General features: G+C 45.0%; 1 protein-coding gene across 2 annotated transcripts in view; it reads right to left on the bottom strand.

Annotated features, from left to right (window-relative positions):
* The window catches only part of LOC116942666 (zinc finger protein 40), a 107,679-nt gene extending 102,638 nt beyond the window's left edge, over positions 1–5,041 (bottom strand). Inside the window, exon 1 of one of the 2 annotated variants that reach the window (XM_032954859.2) lies at positions 4,368–5,041. In XM_032954859.2, the coding sequence (XP_032810750.2) occupies positions 4,368–4,410 (43 nt within the window). In that variant the 5' untranslated portion in view covers positions 4,411–5,041. The remainder of the gene's footprint in view (positions 1–4,367) is intronic. The other variant, XM_032954855.2, reaches the window with a different exon arrangement.
* Between the last annotated feature and the right edge of the window lie 8,400 nt (positions 5,042–13,441).

Genomic DNA, 13,441 nt, shown 5'->3' with positions numbered 1-13,441 from the left:
TGGAGCATTTGTCCATTGTGTCTACGCACAGAGCTCTGGCAACGTTTCAGAACTCTCTCTCTCTCTCCCCTACAACCACCACCCCCCCCACATCGCAGGTTTATCCGATGCCAACGTTGCATATCCAGATAGTCGATCCGAGAAGCATGCGAACACTCGCTTTTGGCTTTACTAAAGCGTGCTTTGTTGCTATAGCGAGCTCCGCATAATAAAGCTCTCGGCTCTCTGCTTAGCAACTGCGGCGGTTGCGGGTGGGGGGGGTTGGGGGGGTACGGGGGGGTGAGGGGGGGGGGACTTCCCCCCCTCCCTCCTCTGTAAACCCGTGTGGGTCGTGACCTCAAATGTAGAGGCAAATGGGAGCGGAGGGCTGGGGGGGGGGGGTGGCCCCGAGGGGGGGGGGGGTGGTAATGGTGGCCCCCCTCCAATTTCATTCACATTTACAAGAATCCGAAAGCAAAGGGGATCCAAAAGAAATAACATTGGATGGCTTTTAAGAAAGTCTTCATTAAATTAAACGTGTTTGGGGAAAACCCGCCAGTTTACTCTGAATAACGGAGACAACCCCAGTCAAATCCTCCACCCCCCCCCCCCCATCACCGCTGACAAATGGACTGAGCCGGACGTGCCCCAGTTAAAGGAGCCCGGTGTATTTTCCACATCACATCCGCGCCACTTGCCAACCACGAGGTGCCCCAATTGGTTTGTGGCATCGCGTTCCAGAGGGAGGGGGGAGGGGGGGGAAACGCGAGCGGGGATTGGCGGAGAGGTGGGGCGGGGACTAGCTTGGGTCAATTGTGCTGACCAATAGCGATTACCATCGCTCATGCGCTGTGGGATTTACAGCTGACGGGTTTGAAAGGATAGAGTGGGAGGGGGGGTTCTTTCCTCCAGATCTCAATTTGGTTATTACTATAGCGTAGTAGTAGTAGAATTATTATTTAAGTCGTCTGTGACCTTGAAAACGTTTCACACTGTGTGATTAATACACATGAAAGCTTATCAGTTATTTATTTATTGCATAACCTTGTTTTCTCAGTGGACTGCATTCTTTACATCCCCCGTATTCAATCGGTTTCATTCGTTGCACAAAGCAATTCTAATATCTTGTAGTCCTGCGCCCATGACATTTTCAGCATCAGCCATGATCAATCCACAGCTGGATGAAAGATCGACAATTAGTCGTCCACACCGAGCGCCTGCACATGAGCTGATATAATCGTTTTGTGGACGTCCTCTGGCACATTCACTCTCATTGCTGCCATGTACGGTATTGTTTTTATTGCCCACTGGACATTTATTCTGGCGACGTGATTTTCCCAAGCACACTTTTATTAACAGTACGACTTATGTCATAAACCTGCGCATTTTCTCATATCCGTGAGTTATGGCATTCATTTTCATAGAGTGATAATATCTAATCGCCAAATCCTATAAGATTGTATAAGACAACATTATCTCCGGTCTGAGAAAATGCAGTGCCTTCAAAACTAGAATCACGAATGTGCACATCCCCAAGACAAAGTATTACTGGGTAGAAAGCATATTAACTGACATATACTCTTGGTATATACCAGCCCTCTAACCATTAAGGACATGTTAAGCAGTGGATAATTAGGTTTCAGTGCAGTTTGAAAGCTGAGTGATGTTCTTTAATACCTTTAATACATTTGGACAATGTTCAACTTCCTCTAAGCCAAAAAATCCCATTATAGCACCAGGTCAGATGCCCAGATTTTCTTTCTCCATGGGCTTATATTCTGTGCCTCTTCTCTAGGTCACATCCACTGTTCTCATATTGTGTTCCACAGCATCCTTACATTTTACCCTCCCTCAGTCGACCTCTACTCCTTATGCCCTACACCAGCGGCACCCCTGTCGCCTTTCTCATGAAATCTCTTCCCAACACATGCCCAACACTTCTAAATCTAGCCTCCCTTCCCTATTCAACTATGCCAACCAATCAAATGTATAATTGAAAGCCTTACTTTATAAAGATGGGGTGGCTGCTTAGTGTAATGATTAGCACATGGGCCCTTCTACCAGTAGTGGCGTGAGAAATTACAGGACTGCACCTTTACCTTATGAAAAAGCGAAGGACCATGCTCTTCCTTACCTTACCTCAACTACATTTTGCAGCCCAAAGACATCACTCAGGTCAGGCAAGGGAACAAGCAAGAAAGAGAGTTTTGGCCCAATAAAGTCGTGGAAAACCCCATCTGGTGCATTTTCAGAAAATAAAAATAATGGAAATATCAATCCTAACTTCGTGAACATATGCGGGGCGGCGGGTGGGGGTAATAACATAATTTATACGGTTACAAATAAGTGGGCTTGAGCAGAAAACGTCGCTGGAAGAAAAGGTGGTCGGTTGTAAATTAATTAACAAAAAAACCTGAATCGCAGCCAATGGAGGGAATGCACCCGGGAGGACGTCTACGGCAGAGATAGAGTCATGAAATTAGCCTGTGTGCAGGTGCAAAGTGGATAGTTATGTCGCAAGGAATCATGATAAGCGGTGGTCAATTGGGGAGGCCAAGGTCTAGATCATGGCTGATGATGTCATGCAAAACCGCAGGCTGCCACTCTTAACGTTTTGCATTCAGAACACTCAAACACCCTTATATGACCTCATTCCAGCCAATCGCGAAGCCTTTTGCATGCAATAACACATTTTCCAAACGCAACTTTATTATTTCACCAGTGTGGGCAGCCCTGTTACACAACACTGTGCTGTATAGTAAGCTTTAAGTATTGCTATCACAATGCTGTAACATTACTTGATTGCATACAATGTCAATGGTCAAAAGGTGGTAATATGACAGTCTTTGTGTCAATCCACTGCTGGATGAGGGCCTCCCTATGCCGTGCCGGTCGAGGGGGTTATTTTTTTTGTAACCACACAAACTGTTCAGTGCGTGTGGGCGAGGGTAGGGGAGCATACAAGTAAAGTATAACATTGTTTTCAACTCCACTGCCCTTTTGCTGCCCATCACGCAGCCGAGTAGCGGTCTAAAGCAACCAGGCAAATGAAGCATTACATTATGCAGACGTGTGCACGGCTGGTCTGGTACGCATGAAATGCAGCGATGGCACACCACACACACACGTGTCGTGTCCCTGATCATACATGTCAAACACAACGCAAGACAACATCTCTTGACAAATATAAATATGCATACAAGTGAAAAAGTGAACCCTCGCGTGAAGTCAAACGCACACGGTTAACTGCGTGAAATGTACGACGAAAATAACTAAACACACACAAGCGTCACGAACACACGGAGACGGTCTGTGTGCTAGGCAGCTATTTTAGTCACGTAAAGCTGAATTAATCGAAAATTCTGCATTGTGCGATTAATTACGTGGAATACAATTCCCTTCCGTGCATCCAGTACACTGCAATAAAAATAGTTAAAGCGAACCCACGTCATTGTGCATTGCAGCACATACACGTGTGTGTGTCCAGTTACTTAACAGGACATACACCTGTGCCATCACGCATTGCTCAAGTGAACCCGCGTGAGAATAAAATAACGTGTTACGGGACTGCAGTACACATCAAATAAACACACATCAGCCCGTAACAAAGATCCTCTCGTATACAGCCTTCAGATATTGAATGTGGATTAGACGTGGCGTGTTTAGTCTCCTACACAGTAACTGGGAACACGTACAAACACGTGCCTGATCAGTCAACGATAATAATGTATAGTGTTTATTGTGCACTCCTTTACATTATCTCTCACACACACACATCTGCGTATGCATAATAACGTGGCACTCTATTGTGTATATACATTAGACACGTGTACTATTAGTGGACTGTGTAGGCCGGAAATGCTGTTACAGCCACACACCAAGGCTGCTTATGGACAAAACAACACAATATTACATTGACGAAGACCACAATCCACAATGGAGTTCTGCAGGAATTGGTGGTTTTGCATCATCCTTGCGGCTGATATTTCTTTGTAGACAGCACACGTGTTTAATACCTTAGGTTTTCAGGGGTGTATTATATTTTTTATTCTGGTTGTTGCTGGGGTTTCTGGCCATATTTTCAAAATTTAAATACCAGTGCATTTACAGTAATATATACACACACGCATTAAAGAGACCCATACAAAAGCACAAAGACATTTGCCCGCCTATCAACCATTCTCATATATACACACACACACAGCTGCACATGGATAAAAACAAGTTGTCACTTGTATAACAAAACAATGTGACGCACAAACACGTGCCTGCCCACAATCTTTCCTTCCTCGCTTGAGCATCGGATTTAAAACGAGTTGCACTCACCATGGGTAATACAAATGAATGGGGGACACACACACCAACACACACGCGCGCGCGTTACTCACGGCTCAGAGGCTGCGGGTTGCTTTGCTTTGATCGCGGCATCATCACCTTCAGGAGCGAAAACTCCGCATTCGCCTTTGTCTCCCTTTGTTCAGAATACCCAGCGCAATAACGTGGACCCGAACCCAATCCAAACACTCACGAACAACAACCAAAAAAAAACACCAGCCCCACTAAGAGTTGAGCAAGGGCAGTGCTGACACACAGCAACCCACGGCCAGGGTACATCACATCATCATCATCAAAGCCCCCATCATCTTCGTCGCATTGCTAATTATTGCGGCTCCTGTTATGATCATCACGAGCAGGCTCATTTTGAACGCCACTCGGCTTGGCCTTGTTCGCCCGTGCAGAGGAAATGGACGCGGTGATGACGCTCGCGTGTGTGTGTGTGTTGCGCGTCCGCTTAAGAGGCAAACGGCGGTGTTAACGATCACGACGACGACGATGATGATGACGATAGTCGCATTGGTGGTAACGTGGGTAAGGAGTTAATTGTAGAGAAAAGGCGACGTCGGCGGCGATAGCGGCGGGGAAGCGCGCTCATGTGCACGGAAGGATTCCCATTGAGAAAAAACACGGCGTGACGTCATAGTTGGGGTCACGCCCAGCGGGCCTCCCCCGTGGGGGTCCCTCAGGGCGGGTGTCCCCCCCACGACGGACAACGATGCAGAAGTTAAATGTCGCTTGAAAAGACGAAAAATACTTTTTTTCTTTTGGAGAGAGACCGTGGTTGATACTGCGTTGAATGATAATCTTTATTGAGACTGCAGGAGGAATACGATGAGCGATGAAGCTGTTTTTCACTGATGTCCAATATGGGCGGGTCAGCAAGTTACAACGGCGAACAATACAAGACGAGAGGAGTGCAAAATAAAGAAAATTGTAAGCACTAAATATAAACAATAACAAAACTAAAGTCAGATTTGTCAAGATTGAGCAAGGCAAAAAAACAACAACAAATATAACACAATTACTGAGTTCCTCAATAAAAAAAAATTGCACATTAACATTGAACTAACGACACACAGGCAATGGATCTAAGTTATAGTTGCAAATGAGGCTGTATCCAGCACTAACCTTTTGCTTCGGAATATTTTTTGAATGAACATTTATGACATCAATGGAGGGAAGAAAAAAATGTTGGTGCTGTAAGGGCAAAAGCTTCGTCACCTATTCCAATCCTTGCTCTTGGGAGAGTTAAAAGACAATTGGATTGACGGCTTAATTTTTCCTGCATTTGCCAATTTGGGTTAATGAATTAGCAAAGTATCGCGCAGATTTGCCAATAAGGATTGCATGAACAAGGGGCCCAATGTAGATTTATTCATGCATCACGTGATGTGAGTTACTGGATTGACACCGCGAGACCTGGGGTGGTTCGGTGGAGATCTGTGATCACGATATGAAAAATAAGAATTAAAACAGCAGGTGAGCATTCGAAATTTTTATTATATTTTTTTGGAGAACGCGATTAAACGAATGCGACCGTCCGTGCACAGCACAGAGTGCCGGACTGCGTCATCGCTGTATTCGCTGAGAGTAAAAAGTGGGGGGTTACGTCCCCCCTAAACGTTTGACGACTGTAGCACAGTGTGAAAAAAAATAAGAATAGGTTTTTACCCTTTCTGGCAAGAACACAGGAGGTGTTACGATGTTCGAACACGAAAGGGGACGTCCATAAATGACGTCACGCGATTTTGGACGATTTTTGACCCCCCCCCCCTCGTCACATGGCGTCACAAAAAGTCAGACACCCCCCCTCAAATATGACGTCACAAAGCTGTGCCCCCCCCCACAAAACCATATTTCCATTTTGAAAATAAAACATGCTTCAAATCGCTTTAAATTATTGTCATTGTAGTGCGTATTTAATGTGCCGCTGCACTCTGATGTTGTAGGAGAAAACATTTATTAAAAGTCTATTTAATTAAGTAGAACGTGTTGTCTATATTTATTTAAAGTTGCGCATTTTGATATGACGTCACATTTCTCAACCCCCCCCCCTCATCGTCACACACCGTCACAAATGTCTGACAACCCCCCCCCCTCTCCCTAGGTGCGTGACGCCATTTATGGACGGCCTCAAATAGGTACCTTTTGCAAGGAATCGAGTCTGCATTAACCGCACGTTCTTGTGGTGAGCATGCAACCAAAACATAATGTGTGGTATTGTCTTTGAAACTGATTGGACTACACCAGTGTCAGACCAGAGAACGCCAAAAGGCGAACAATACAAAGACAATGCAAAGTATGATAATCATTTATGGCTCGGGGTGAGCAGTTATATCAGGGGACATTCTTTTTTGCAAGCATCAAAATATTTTCACACTTTGAAAGTATGAAAACACTTTGATACTGGCAAAAGAGTCCCATGGTATAGGTGATGACGTCATGCGACACGAGGTGAGGGAGAGGTGTGATGACGCCACGCGAGATGAGGGCCGAATTGTGGAGCGATGATGTCACAAGACATGGAGGGGTGTCCAGATGGGAGTGGTGACATCATGGGAACTAGGGTGAAGTGGCGATGGGTGACGTCACGCAACACGAGATAGGTGAGAAGTGTGATGACGTCACGCGAGATTGGGGCGAGTTGGTGAGAAGAGGTGATGACGTCACGAGATCTGGGATGGCTCAGTGGATTAGTGATGACGTCACGAACAATTTGGTTGAAGCGGGGAGAGGGGATGTCACCCGAGAGATAACTTTAAAATTAAAAAGAGGCAAAAATATTAAGCGTCTAAAACATAGCTATCAATTCTCCTCCCTCCACCATTTCTCATCCACGTCTCTCGCTCATCATCATCATAGTGGCCACGAGATGTTGACTCCCTCGCCTGTTCCACCCAGACCCTGCTGTAGATTTGGAGTTTGCGGTCTTGCTCTCTCTTCCCCCCCCCCCTCCCACGTGGTCTGCGTGGTCCTCCGTTTTCCCCCCTGCTACGTTGAGAATCAACAGGACGCATTTCAGAGCATTTCGTGTGGCTACTTGCTGTAAATTCTCCCGTCATGGTGGCCCACTTCGTTGCGTTATCATTCGTGGCTGCCGGGTCGCATCTGAACGAGAGCGATGTATTTTGATTTAAAGCTTTCGTGATTGCAGGGGATTCATATTCTTGGTTCTTTCGGTAAAGTCACCACCACGTAGAAGGGAAACAATAAAATAAAAAAATATAAAACAATACAATTATTACTCTTTGGTTTTATTCGGTAAAGTTACGTAGGTAAAAAAAACTAAATAAAAATAAAATAAACAATTAAAACACGACGTTTCGGAGGCAACACAAGCTTCCGTCTTCAGGTGGAAACAGGCACAGCAAAAAAAATCGCTGCACCAAGTGGCGAGGCTCTGGGAACCTCGGGCTTAAATACAGGTTAAGGGAGGGGGGGGCGGAGTCATGTAGGGGGACCTTGGTGGGGTGAGGGGCTGAGTTAATAAAACCAAAGAGTGTGAATTCTTGCAGTCACGAAAGTTTCAAATCTAGAATAAAATTATTTTATTGTTTCCCTTCTACGTGACTTTACCGAAAGAACCAAGAATAAGAGCGATGTATCTCAGTGGGCCCTTGGCTGGTAAAGTCTTTTTGTAGCTTAAATAGTGTGTGTGGTGGTGGTGGTGTGTTGGGGGGGGTGTAACCGCAAAAAACAAAAAAACAAAAACACGAACAAGAAAAACATCTTAAAGTGACTATGTGACTGTGCAAACAGAAAATCCATGAGAAAAAAACAATATTCCTGAAAAAAGCACCGTACACCAACGCTGCGTGCAAAAAATCCCAGTGGGATGCAAGTCAAACAACAACAACAACCACAAGAAAACTTAGATTAAGGCCATCAGTCTAACTCCGTACTACAACAAAACAAACATGTATAAACCAAACAACTTTTCGAAATCACCAAAAAAATAAAGCCATAATTGCAACGTTACAGTGATCACAAGGACTGTGACCGAATTTTTTACAATAAACAACATAAATACCATGTAACACCAAATCTCAGAGCCATAGCTGGCTGCATGAGTTACTCCACAACAACAAGCATCAGTCGGAATATAAAAATTTTCAATGCACCTTTAAGATCAGCACGCTAAATCAAAATACAGATAATACTTTGCGAAAACATTTTAATTTATATAATACCTTGCGAAAACATTTTATTTTACGCCAATGAATAGCAGTGGCAGCTAGGGGTGTATAACTCCTCTAGAGCAGTTTTGAGAGAAGATCTCAGTGTAACAGTGATCATAGGGACTGTGACCGAATTTTTTACAATAAACTACATAAATAAATTATAACACCAAAATCTAGAGCCATATTTTAGGCCACTGAATAGCAGTGGCAGCTAGGGTTGTACAACTCCTCTAGAGCAGTTTTGAGTGAAGATCTCATAGGTAGTGATTCAAGTTGCTGTTTATTGGCAATAGCATTCCAGACCCTGGGGGCATCAATAGCAAAGGCCCTTCCAGTTTTTGTACGGCAATAGGAAATGTGCAGCTGGTAAATGAGCGAAGACCTGAGGTCAAATTTGTTCTTTGAGAGAGCCCTGATTTCGTATGTGTGATAAGTACTGTATAATATCACACATATACACAGAACGTGAATTATATCACTGGCGCTGGATACACGCTCGGGGTGGAGAATGGCAGGCACGCAGGAACCCCCTGGACCAACGGCTGTTGGGATGCAGTGGACGTCAGTGACGTGCGGTGAGGTCAATGGCTGGGGAGGCACTGGCTGGTATCAGAGTCAGATTCACACACTGAGGGGGGCGTGTCCTCACTGAGAGGGGCGTGTCCTCACTGAGGGGGGCGTGTCAGACACGCCCCCCTCAGTGAGGCAGATGTGATAGCTGCCTCCCCTGGTGCTTTTTCATTGCAGTTTAATGACGAAACCAGCGAGCCTAAATATCTTTATACACATACGTGAAATAAATTACCTGTACCCTGGAGTATGGACGGCGAGGACATGAAATAAAGGGGTCTACAAACATTACATTGGTGACACACAAAGAGATAGTAACAGGCACGCGCTTATTGCCCACGCTCCATCCAGTTTCTGAGGGGTTGCGCAATGAGAGGGGAGGCTGAGCTCGTCACTGCCTCACCTCTCGTCTCTCCCTGTATTTGCAGCAGAGCTCCGCAAATTTGGCGATTTTGACTATAAAAATGATTGGAATCGTACATAGATGACATTAATAACACAGATCAGTGGAAAAATCTTCATTTTTAGTTTATTATTTTTTACTTTTCGTAACAGCTATTTTAATTTGAGTATGACAGTTGGTGAGGCTGTGCCTCACCTGCCTCCCCTGACCGCACGTCCCTGGCGGACGTCAACCACCACTTGGGGAGCGTGGCACCAGTCGGACAGGAATCCAGTCAGGCCATCCAGTCTGAAAACTTTTTTGTTAGCATATATGACCAGTGTAGATATAACCAACGTAGTTTTGGTTAAACTACAAACCCCCCCCCCCCCCCCCCCCCCTGGGCTGTGAGGTCGCCATGATTTGAGAGTATCATCTCGTAAGCGTGGGTATTTTCTGGGTACTCCAGTTTCCCACATGTAAAATCAATGCCAATTGTGCTAATCGCACCTCCGATTATCACGGCTGGCTACGTACGGCGCGAAAGAAGTTCAACATACGCGCATACAATGCTATTAGAGAATTTTTGCCAAACATCCAAAATCAGGGCTCTCGAGACTCACTGTGGCCTTCCTGTATAAATGACATCGTTATAATGAATGGGTTATTGGGTAGTGGGCAGCATGCTGTGTTATGAACCCGGCACCCTGAGTTAAGACGTCTGGGTTGCCCCTCTGTATCACCGACCCGCGCGGTTGACCAACTCCCGTGACCTGCGCAAAGTGGGGAGGCGTTCATCGAGCAGCGGATCGACAAGACGGCTGTAAAATTGTATAGCCTCACGAATGAAAACGTTGATAGTTTGGCTCAGTGCCGTGGGGCCGTCCATAAATGACGTCACGCGATTTTTGACGATTTTTTATCCCCCCCCCACCCCCACCTCGTCACACGGTGTCACAAAAAGTCAGAACCCTCCTCAAATATGACGTCACAAAGCTCTACCCCCCCCCCCCCAAAACCATATTTCCATTTTGAACATAAAACATGCTTCAAATAGCTTTAAACTATTGCCATTGTAGTGCGTATTTGATGTGGCGCTGCACTCTGATATTGTAGGAGAAAACATGTATTAAACAGTATATTTAATTAAGTAGAACGTGTTGTCTATATTTATTTAAAGTTGCGCATTTTGATGTGACGTCACATTTCTCAACCCCACCTCCCTCCCTCGTCACACATCGTCACAAATGTCTGACACCTCCCCCCCACCACCCCCTTAGGTGCGTGACGTCATTTATGGACGGCCCCTGTAAGCTTTCACTCTTGATTGAACCACGTACGATCGCAGGTTAAGTCTCATCGTGCGGTAATGGTTGCCAAGCTTCGGGTCGAGCTGAGAATGCCCTACCAATCTGTCAAGTCTGCCTTGCAAGACGACATCATCTCAATGGGTTCTTCTTACACGACATTAATTTTGGGATTAAGGGAATTAGCTCTAGTGGGCTGCTCGAGGTGCTTATCAGTCAAGTGGGACGTCCTTAAAATAGGTGAACCCTCGGGTAAGATGGGCTCCCTGTAACCCCCATGCTCGTCAATTAGTTACAGAACCACCACTCTTTTGTTTATAATCATTCATAGGGGTTGGAACATTTACAAGCATGCACTGCTGTCGTTAAAGCTCATGTGAGTGAAAACCCCTCACCAGTTTTAGAGGTCCATGGTTACATTCTCATGTAAGGCGGTTGACAGATTTATTAACAGTATGCTTCAACCAGTGAGTGACTTGTAGTGGGGTAATGTGTGTTCACTTTCAATGCTTCCACGATAGCCAATTGTACACAAAGTAGTGGGGGGGGGGGGGGCAGTAATAATGTTTTGGATTGAAACGATGTCACCATGACCTCATATTAGTCATGAATAGCGTTACTAAATTAGCTTAGTCTGCGTCTTCATTCAAACATCTCGTTTTAATCAGGATTTGGTATTCAGTGGGGAGTCGTTATCATCATACTTGCTTTTCTTCATCAACTCATAGTCATCAATGACTGAAATAAAATATAAAACACTGTCAAAATATTGTCATCGCTTATGTAATTTCGAATTACACAAATTAACTTTATGGCGCTACCCCGGGGTGCCATAGCTACCCCGGCTCTCGCACCATGTCCGTGATGCAGTCATTTTTAGTCTGTTGATGGTCGGCGATGCGGCAATCGGCTCATCTTGAAGAGCTGTACTCACGATGCACGATGGTGCAGACGAGTGTTCAGGGTTTCAGCACAATCGTCCTCGCTGCGTTTCGACATCGCGGAGTGTGGCACTGATTTCGGATTGATTGGTTAACCCCAGTCGCGGAGTTTAGTTCACCCCTGGAAAAAAATTGTGACCCAGAAATACAAGATTTAACTGCCTCGGCCCATTTTGTATTATTTGGTACCCCGGGGTACCGCTGTAAGGATCAATTATACACCGTCAGTACGCCACTGCGATCCAAGGTATGGCCAAATTCGGCTTTCATTTGGTCACCTTTGTCTCCCCAGTGCTGGTGTTGACGAGACACTTGCTCATTGCATGTGACACTGGCCAAGGTGGAAACCATGACAGGGACAGGTTGAGATATCAATTCATATAAATTGAAACTGGTGTGGTACATCATAGTCATAAAATCAAGCAAATGGGATTGTCGTGTAGCACACAACTATGCCAGCAACACAAGCAAATGGTTTCTAACACACTTCACTAGCTAGGTAAGTTTGGCCTTTTTTTACACCACCTGCTTTCTAAGCCAATCCGCTGCAGTAAGCAGCCTTAAGCGACGGGACAATGACTTTTGAAAATATAAACAGACCTGCCACTCCCTGCAAGTTATCATGACAACGGGCACAAATGGTGTTTGGGCAATTCAAAACAAGGTAAGACAGCTGCCACTTTGGAGGAGTGGTTGTCACCACATGCACCCAAAACTTTTGTATAGATTCTCACCTTACCATGGCCTCCCACTCGTTCAGCTGGGGGGGGCTTATCCCTGTGGGTCGTAAATCAATGCAAATGTGAAAAAGAACCAACACTTTACAGGATTTGCAATGAATGCATATACATTTTCATTCCGTGAATGTCTCTAACAGAAGGAAGTGTTTCACTTAAGCCGTGTTTACACGTCCACAGGGAAGGCAAGCCAGCTCAGTTCAGGAACCGGGGTCACCGTCACAACTTTACGAGGCAGCCCAGCATCAGAAGTGGCGTGTTCTGTTTCCGTATTTACACTCGGGCTACCGCAATATAATTTTGAAGACACAATAATATAGATATAATCATTATCAAAATATCCGTTTCCTATTACTTTGCCATGGGATTTAACATTTTAAAAATATATTGTTTGTGCTTTGCTGTACTTCCAGTAAAAATGAAGATTACTTAAAACGTTATGCAATTACGGTTCCTTCAACATAAGCCTGCCATGAGTCTTCTAATCATTACAACTTTACAAATTTACAAAGCTTATAACACAAACCAACTGCAGACATTCTTACATAGATTCGCCACGGCAGTAATTAATCTGGAAGACCTTTTTTGCAAAAGCACTAACTTCATGGGAAATAGCTATTTATTTTTCAATTGTTATTTCATATTGTTATCAAAAAAGAGCAACGACAATGAGGATGACATGATAGTTTACTAAACAGACGATATGATAATCATATAATATATCGTGTTATTTCCATATCGTGCCAACCCCAATATGCATCATAACTAGGCAGGGCCATTCTCACCATCAGCTATGACCTATCACCTTCTGGATGAAGACCTCCCTAGGCCATCACCATCCATCAATGTGTAAGAGTAATAGTTAGTGACGTCATGTCACGCTCGCCCTCCGGCACGATGACGTCACGTATGGTGACGTCATGGACAGGGGGCGGGACGGTGACATGTCCCCCTGGGATATTTAGGTTGGGACCCGTGACGTGTTCGAGGTCGTTGCGGGGAGCCA

This window comes from Petromyzon marinus, chromosome 15, assembly GCF_048934315.1.
Source record: "Petromyzon marinus isolate PM22_M1 ecotype Great Lakes invasive population chromosome 15, UKy_Petmar_22M1.pri1.0, whole genome shotgun sequence".
Taxonomy (NCBI): domain Eukaryota; kingdom Metazoa; phylum Chordata; class Hyperoartia; order Petromyzontiformes; family Petromyzontidae; genus Petromyzon; species Petromyzon marinus.
The sequence above is the reverse complement of the archived record's forward strand: the minus strand, read 5'-3'. Positions and strand labels throughout refer to the sequence as shown.